At 37.6% G+C, this 9,295-nt stretch overlaps 1 protein-coding gene across 1 annotated transcript; it reads left to right on the forward strand.

Moving 5' to 3' along the window:
- The first annotated feature begins 5,708 nt into the window (after positions 1-5,708).
- On the forward strand, positions 5,709-8,918 carry LOC103464359 (nuclear factor 7, brain-like). Its single transcript, XM_008408399.2, has one exon. It carries the CDS (start codon positions 6,311-6,313, stop codon positions 7,694-7,696), a length of 1,386 nt encoding a protein of 461 aa, XP_008406621.2. The 5' UTR covers positions 5,709-6,310; the 3' UTR covers positions 7,697-8,918.
- The last annotated feature ends 377 nt before the right edge of the window (positions 8,919-9,295 follow it).

A 9,295-nucleotide genomic window follows, 5' to 3' on the forward strand; every position in this document is an offset into this window, starting at 1 on the left:
TAGCTACTGTGAGTTCTTTCACTCATTCTAAGAGTGAAAGAACAAACGATGCCACAGAGAATTAAAACTTTGTCTTCCCACACATCCAACACAACAGCGTCTGGTCACCAGATAAGGCTGCTGAAGATTGATTGTTAACAGATTCATCACCTTCAGATGCTCCACTTCTCCAAAATCAGCACAACTGCAACTCAACCACTGCAGCAGTAGCAACATCACTTAATCTCACGCTGTGCTATGTTGATGCTTCACTCACATCAGCATGCTGAATTCTTGAAAATAAAAGATTGAAAAGGAATAAAGTAGCCTGCACCTTATAACATAAAATAATGGGACAAACCACAAAAATCATTTTTATTTATTTATTTATTTACTTTTTTATTTATTAAATGTATGTTTCATTTATATATAACACTTTTCTGCATGAGTTTATTTATAAAGCACATTTACAGCAACCTCTGCTGACCAAAATGCTTCACAAAAATTACAACTTTACAGATACACAAACGAAAAAACAAGAAATAAAATTAAGATTGATCAAAATATTAATAAATAATAAAATTGGCAGCATAATACCAAGAAAATAATAATGCAATAATAGAAATAAAAACCAAGACATACTTAATTCCAATTGCAGCAATTTCCCAAAAACTCAAATCAATTAATTATTCATTTTCCCTGTTTTTTTCTACACATCTTCCTGTTTGGTTTTTGGACAGTTTGTTCTCAGTTTCATCTTTACTGGGTTTATTTGGTTTTAAATTTATAAGAGTTGCTGAAGGTTTTTTAAGTGCCAATGCAGGAGTTTGTTATTGATGCATCATTTATTCACACACTGTTGATTTATTCATTCTCCACTGTTTGCTATATGGTTCCTAAAGCTGCAGCTTAATATTAACCTGCCTTTAACCATTAACCATATGGTTTTGGACAAAACCTGCATTTTTGGACAAAAAAGTTAGGGTTGTTTGTCCAAACCTGCGTTTAATTTGTCTTGGGAAACAATAACAATAGTTCCAGATCTGAACTAAAAGAATCATTCCTGCATGTTAAAACCTCAACCAAATCATCAATCATGACACGAAGTTGTTTTCCAGTTTTAACTCACTTCCGATAAAAAAGAAAACTTACTGGCAGGCTTTAATTGATAATACACACATTAGCATCTCTAAAAAAATAAATCATTGCCAGCTAAACAATATGGTAGCTTTCACATTTTTTGTTTTATGTTTTGTGCTTTTTTAGTGATAAATAAGATTACGAATACTTGATGGCATTTGTGCCATTCTGCGTCTGCAAACTTCAGGAGTAATTTGATGACTGAAGCTGATGTGAAGGGAAGCAGCAGTTTTTATGGATCCTGCTGCTGTTTGAACAGGAAGTGAAGGTGCTAGTGTGTTAGCATGTTAGCATGCAAGCGTCATCTCAATGAGAATAATTTTAATTCAAACTTTTGATGCTTTTTTGTGGTTTTCATTTAAAATGTTTGTCAATTTACGTCAGCAGCAGGTGCTTTTTTACATTTAAAATAATTCATTTTGACCGTTTTGATGCTCCAGTTGCAGCTGAGTTTCAGTTTTCAGTTTTGTGTCTTTCTTTCCTGAAATCAGACACTCCCAGGGTGCTCTGGTGTTTTCTAACTCAGCTGGTGTTGCAGAGGCAGCGAATTTCAGAAAAGTAGATTTAAGGCGTTATGTAACGCCGCAGCATCACTGCAGTTTGAACTATAAGGCATGCTTTATTTAAACGCCCAAGCTGTTGATGTAAATGGTGTTACCTCTCTGAGGTGACTCACACTGAGGATAATTGGTCTCCCAGAGAGATTTTAGGAGTTCACTGCTTTCCATTTCTGGTTAAAAATCTCTGCTAAGTAAGTCGCAGTCCAGAACTTTGCTGTTTTCTTTGAGTCATAAAGAGTTTTTACCCCAGAAAATGATCTGGTTCATCCTCCTTCATGAGAGGCTGTTAATCCCTGATCTGTTCCTCTTTCACCAACATCGCCGCTCTGCGGGGATTTCATGTATTCCAGCTTTTCTCAGCCTCTTTCGCTTCAGATCTGCTTAGAGTTCTGCAGAATTGTTTGGACCAAACTAAGAAAAATCTGTTTTTTATTGGAAAAAAATATGCAAGTTTTAGCTTTTGTTTGCTCTCTGGTGGGTTCATATCAAAAATAAATCCAATATTCTAGTGTTGATCATCATTATTGATCCTTTTCAACTCCAAACCCAAAAAGTTACACAGAAGGCAAAATCAAAATGATGAACTATTAAGGAAAATTCAAAATAATTTTATGATAGCACAAGATGAATTACATATTCAAGATGATTTATTGCAGGGATTAAAGTTCCTCACTATAAAATGTATTTATAACACATGATTTAGAATAAATACTTCTATCTTTATTATAACTACTCGGTGTCTTAATTCAATTATTTGTTTTTATTCTGAATATTATATGATTCAGTTTGCCGTAAAAATACTAGAATCATCTTTATTTTGCATTAATTTAGCCAAACTTATTACTACTTATGTGTTGCTTACTGTTATTTTTCTTTTCTATCATCAGACTCAGCTCTTAGCCTGCAGCCGTCAGTCTAACGAATCCCAGCTAGCCTCATTAGCTCTTAGCTTGCTAGAGTTTCCAGTTAATGTTTATAACCTCCAAGGTTTCCAAAGACATTTTTGCCAAAATTAAACAAAACTTGTCCTAAAAATGAAAATGTGTGCAGATATTTACATCAAACTTCAGACATCTGATTTTTTTAGGCAGTTTAAATATTTGCAAGAAAGAAAAAAATCATAATGTCTGGATTATGAACGTATTCTCCAAACTTTGTACAAGCTGCACAAATAGAAACTTACAAAATATTCATACCCCTTGAACTTTTTTCCCACTTTGTTGCATTATGACAGCCACCAACTTTGATTTATTTTGAGGCCCAGACCAACACAAAATGCTCTATAACAGTATACATTAATTCATAGATAAAAATTTGAAAAGTGCGGCTTGCATCTGTTTTCAGTTAATCCTTTGTTGGCAGCAGGTCCAGCTGTACAAGAAAAAAGTCAGACTCTGGTCCCGATTCTTGATCTGGTAGTTTTCCAGTATTCGCCTTACGACGCCTGACGCCTTGAGGGAGCTTCGCTTCTGTTTCTGGTTGTGCAGAAAACTTTTTGCAGGTTTAAACTAAATAATGTGCAGCTTAAATTACAGTGACCTTTAGAGTTGTGAGAGTTAAGATGACACTTTCCATAATGGCTAATAATAATAATAATAAACCTCGTCGAGATTTACAATCTATTTTTAAAGATGGACATGGCAAAATAGCATCACCGGGTTTTTTTTTTTTTTTTTTTTGGGGGGGGGGGGGTAAATAATTGGCTGAAAAAAATATCCATTCATCTGATTCACGTTTTTTTATCTTTAGGCAGAAAATGAAAATATTGGAGTTTGTACATATTTACTGAGATTTACAGAAAAGCAGATTACTGTGTATTTCAGCAAATGTCTGTTTGTGGAAAATAAAGAAAAGTACTTGAAGAAAATGTTCTGTAGTGATTGCATTGTTCATGTAATGGACATAGAGAAAATATGTATAAATGAGATTTTTGTAAGTAGTAGGTGAGCTGTGTGGGTTTTTCAGGAAGAATTGGGCCAAACTGCTGGTTCTGGATGTTTGTACTGGGCAGATAACAGACAGTCCCATGTGACCAGAGTCCAGTCATTTGGACCTCAGTCTCCCGATGTTCTGCAAAGTTCAGCTCTCAAAGCTGAAAGCAAATAGTTCAACACAACAGCAAGCAACTGAAACACTCATTATTTTCTAGATTTTACTCAGTTCATTCAGAGAAAAATATTATTTAATGCAATAAAAGCAAACATGGAAAGACATGAATTTAAAAAAAGGCAGCACAGATGTTGCATGATTTAATTTTAATGAGTTTTAATGGCCTGCCAGGTTGGGCGAGGAACCCGTTATAACTGCTTGCAGGTCTAATTTACTTGAATTTCTTTTCTTTTTGGAAATTGGAGAGTTAAGCTTCGTTTTAATTTTTAGTTTACATGAAATGAAAAAGTTTAATATTTTCAAACAGAATGAGGACAAAATGTAAAAAAGAAAGATGCAAAAAAAGATTTACTTAAAAAACAGATGTTCAAACTGAAAAGAGAATCAATCAATCATTAGTTGAATTATTTTTGAAAACTCCTCCAGAGTCAATTTTCCTGATGAATCCAAGCGAATCTGCCGGAAAACCCAGAGTTGGTTTTTAACTTACCTGTTGTTGCCTTTACTTTTTATTCCTGTCTTTAATTATTGGGACGCAGAAAAACATTTCAGATGTTCAGACTTTTTACTGCTGACTCATCTGAAAGATTTAGAAAAATTCTGTTCTTAACAGAAAAAATATTTTTCTGTAAATAATGTTTGACTTTTGTTTGTTCTTTAATAATGGGTTGATTATAAAATAAAAATTAGCAGAAAAAAAATCAGATCTTGATTTTTGACTCCAAATACTGAAGCATTTTTGAAATTCAGTTTCATCTCAAGTTCTGTAAATACAAAAAATATGTTTTTAAAAATCTTAGTATTATTTCTGTCATTTGCAGCATTTTTCAGATGAACAACCATGTTTCTGTTTCCAGTTTATGGTTTATTTCTGAAGGATTTTATTCTGAAAATTGAAAACGGTTTCTCTCTCCCTTTGAGTTTGTTTGGCACCGGTTCTGTACCAACACCACCATGTTCTAAGAAATGCCAATAAAAGACTTCATCACTTAAAATGAGGGTTTACTGTCTCCTGTGGCTTTGGGTGGCTGGATTTAGCTCCTAAATATGAAATAGTTTTACTTTTTTACCTTAACTGCTGAACTTTAACATATTGTTTCTATATATCTAATCAGTAGGACCACTGTAGTCTTGACTTATTGTAATTAGAAAGAGCAGTTATTGTTATTAAATTCTGACATACACAACGCAAAAGCTACAGCCAACTAAAAACTTTAAAGTTCTATTTAATGTCTTTAAAGGTGATTAAAAGGAAACGATACATTAAAAAAAGTTAAGAAACTTGCGAAAATTCTGATAAAATCATAAAGTAAACGTGTAGTCAAATAAGAAGCAGCGCTGTTTCAGGGTTAGAGGTGACTGTATGTTTTGGTTTTACATCTTGTCTCCACCAGAGGGCGCAGTTGACCCAGTAGCTAGAGATGTGGGGGTGGAGCCAGCAGGTGTGTTCACCTGTAAGCGGTCAGCTGCCGGTCCTTCCATTCGTCGGTGCTGAACCTTGTTCCAAGCCTCTGTGATCCCTCGTGGTTTCCCTCTTCGCTCCCTGGCAGAACCATCGTCCCTCCAGCGTGTCCTGGTCTTCCTGAGTCTCCTCCTGGAGGCGTTCATCCTAACCACATGTTGATCCACCTTAAACTGGCTACTTTCTGTGTGGAAGCAGCAGCTCTAGTCTCTCCTGGATGACCAAGCTTCAATCTGTAAGGGAGAGTCCATCCACCCTGCAGAGGGAACTGCGTTCCCAAACTGTGGCTGGGAACGCATAGAAATAAAGAGCTTTACCTTTCAGCTCAGCTCTCTATTCACCACAACACTCCAGGAAGACGCCGTCTTTTCCCCAGACTAAAAAAATGAAAGTATTTTCTGTATATGAAACTATTATTAGTGGTGTTTTCCACAAATCAAAATTCCTTGAACTATATTGTTTTTTTGGTAACTGAATGGTGGGAACAACTTCTCAGAGGTTCTAAAAGAGTTTATATGTATCAATTTCTGTAGCTTTTTGTTTTATTTTAAATTGTATTGTTTTCATTTACAGGTCAAGCCAACCAGCTCTGGAATGAGACGTCACAAAAAGTAAAAGAAATAGAATGAATGAGAATCAAGTTGACATGGTTCAATCACTTTATACCTCCATCTTTATTACAGATATATTCTGATCAGTGCAAAGAAAAATAAAACCTGTTAATCAGTGAGTTTTATGGCAGCTCAAAGGTTGAATTCTGGACTTTGCATTGAAACACAACTTCAATCAGAAGTGAACCAAAGCAGGAATCAGTTTCTGATCGTTGGTTCCTGCAGAGAGTCGATCAGATTCACCTTCAGACCAAACTAGCAGCTTCCTCTGACTGAGTCCAGCTGCAGAAGGGAAAAGTGTAAACCTCCAACTCTGCTGCTTCAAGCTGCTCACACTGAAGGTGAGTTGGACCAAAACACTCAGAGTCACTTTGAGGGAAGTTAGTAGAGGAGGGAGGGAGCCGAGACTGACTGGACCTTCTGTGTTTTCAGCTTCACTCAGAGACAAAATGGCTTCCAGGACAGAGGAGGATCTCTGCTGTCCGGTCTGTACGGACGTCTTAACGGATCCGGTTGTTCTGTCATGTAGCCACAGCTTCTGTAGGGAGTGTCTGAAGAGCTGGTGGAGAGAGAAACCAGCAAGTGTGTGTCCAGTTTGTAAGAGGAGATCTTCAAGGATGGAACCACCCTGTAATCTGGTTCTGGAGAACCGGTGTCAATCAGTCCTACAGCAGAAAATACAAAAGGTTTCAGAGAGTCACTGTAGTCTGCACTCTGAGAAACTCAAACTCTTCTGTCTGAACCATCAGGAGCCAGTTTGTCTCGTCTGCAGAGATTCAGAAAAACACTCCAACCACAGATTCAGACCCATTGATGAAGCTGCTCAGCAACACAGGGAGAAACTGAAAATTTCTCTGGAGCCTTTAGTGAAGAAGCTGGAGCTGAAGAAGGAAGTTAAAGAGGAGTTTGATCAGACAGCAGAACACATGAAGGTCCAGGCCCGACACACAGAGAGGCAGATTGTTGAGCAGTTTAAGAAGCTTCATCAGTTTCTGGCAAAGGAAGAGGAGGCCAGGCTGGCTGCACTGAGGGAGGAAGAGGAGCAGAAGAGAGGGATGATGAAGGAGAAGATGGAGGCTCTGAGCAGAGAGATAGCAGCTCTTTCAGACACAGTCAGAGCCACAGAGGAGGAGCTGAGAGCTGCAGACGTCTCATTCCTGCACAACTACAAGGCTGCAGTGGAAAGAGTCCAGCGCTGCCCCCTGCTGGAGGATCCACAGCTGCCCTCAGGAGCTCTGATAGACCAGGCCAAACATCTGGGCAACCTGGCCTTCAACATCTGGAGCAACATGAAGGACATGGTGACCTACACTCCTCTGGTTCTGGACCCAAACACAGCAAATCCAAGAATAATCTTGTCTGATGATCTGACTGGTGTGACTGTAGGAGAGGAACAGCAGCTTCCTGATAATCCAGAGAGATTTGATATCTGGTGGTCCGTCCTGGGCTCTGAGGGTTTTAACTCAGGGACCCACAGCTGGGATGTTGATGTTGGAGATGGTAGAGCCTGGATGCTTGGTGTGTTACCACAGTCAGTCCAGAGGAAAGGAGAGATACTGTCTGGACGGTTGGTTATACAGCTCTATAAAGGTAAATACATAGCACGTTCTCCAGCAGCTCCTCTCATAGATCTATCTGTCCAGAAAAGACTCCAGAGGATCAGAGTGCATCTGGACTATGACAGAGGAAAGCTGTTGTTCACTGATTTGGATACTAACACACACATACACATCTTCACACACACCTTCACTGACAGGATGTTTCCATACATCATCACTGCAGGTAAAGTAAAAATTCTGCCGATGAAGATCTCAGTGGTCAAATACAAACTATGATGTTCTCAGCATGAAGAACACAACGTCAAATGAAACCTGATTGGTCAGATTGAAACTCTGACAGCATGCAGGTGTGCTGATCCTGAACAGGTGAGGACAGTGGAGATTTCTGCTGATGGAAACAAACTGAGATCCAAACATCCAGACTGATGGATGAAGTTTTGTTTTCTTAAAACAAGAACTCTGTTTCCGCTCAGCTCTCTAGGTCCCAACTCTGGACTTTGATTAGGCCATTACAACACCTTAATTCTTATCCATCAGAAAAACACTATATTGCCAAAAAGTGACTCACATATAAGCTTCAGTGACATCCCATTCCTGATCCATAGGGTTCAATAAGACGTTGGTCCACCATTTGCAGCTAGAACAGCTTCAGCTCTTCTGGTAAGGTTGTCCACAAGGTTTAGGAGTTTTTATAGGGATTTTTGATCATTCTCTCATTTGTGAGGTCACTTACTGATGTTGGACGAGAAGGCCTGGATCTCAGTCTCCGCGCTAATTCATTCCAAAGGTGTTCTATCGAGTTGAGGTCAGGACTCTTCGAAATTATCACAATACATTTCTGTGATAATTTTCATATTTTTTATTCTTTACCTAAAAATTTAAAGCATTAAAAAAACTGTTACTATAACTATTAAAAACTAGCAAACACACTCTAAAAACTAATTAAAGCCAACTGAAATAGACAAGCAAAAAGTCACAACGAAATAAAACTAAACTACAATGAAGAATCCCAAACTATTATACTACTATAACCCGATTCCCAACAAAGCTTTTCAGTCAGGTTGTGCTCTGTACTTTGACTAGGTCATTGCAACATCTTGATTCTTCTGCCACAGAGATACATTGAACCTGGTGAACCTACATCCCAGTCTCACATTTTCTGCCTCTGACAGATTTTCCTCCAGGATTTAGCTTCATCCATCTTACTACAGCATGATGCTGCCGCTACCATGTTTCACCTTGGGAGTAGTGAGTTCACAGTGATGTTTAATTCTGCATGTAAATCAAACACGATAAATGTAAAAATGAAATGACATCTGGAGAAAATCAGATTTTCCTTGACTAACTTAGAAAGTGTATTTTATATTTGTCAACCAGTACTTACTTTGATGGGTACATTTAAATAATATGCACTCTGCATGTATTTTATGCACATGCATTGCCACTTGTTACATTATGTTTTCTCACATTTGTGTGTTTTTCATGTTGGAAATCTATAAAATCAATAAAAATATTTACAAAAAAGGTTTTCAATTATTTTATTTGTATTTTTATTCATAGTTTTTCCTAATGCAAATAATGTATTGATCCAATGTGAAACCCTCTAAAAACCCCTCAGAAATCCATTATTATCTTTTCATTTCAATCTTTATCATCAGAGCCTCAGTTTAAATCCAGATGAATCAGCTCCACGTCACCAGCTGTTGCATCTTTTCTGCTGAAGCTGCGGAGAAACTGAAGCATTTCAGTGGAAGCAGGGATGAAAAACTCTGCCTTGACCAAAACTTCTCCTTATCATTGATTAAAAAAAAAAGAAAATTTAGCAGCAGCCGTGTTTCTACCTTCAGCCATTAGAGCACCGCAGCAAATGTATAA

Source organism: Poecilia reticulata, chromosome 5 (genome assembly GCF_904066995.2).
Source record: "Poecilia reticulata chromosome 5, P_reticulata-male-v2, whole genome shotgun sequence".
Lineage (NCBI taxonomy): Eukaryota > Metazoa > Chordata > Actinopteri > Cyprinodontiformes > Poeciliidae > Poecilia > Poecilia reticulata.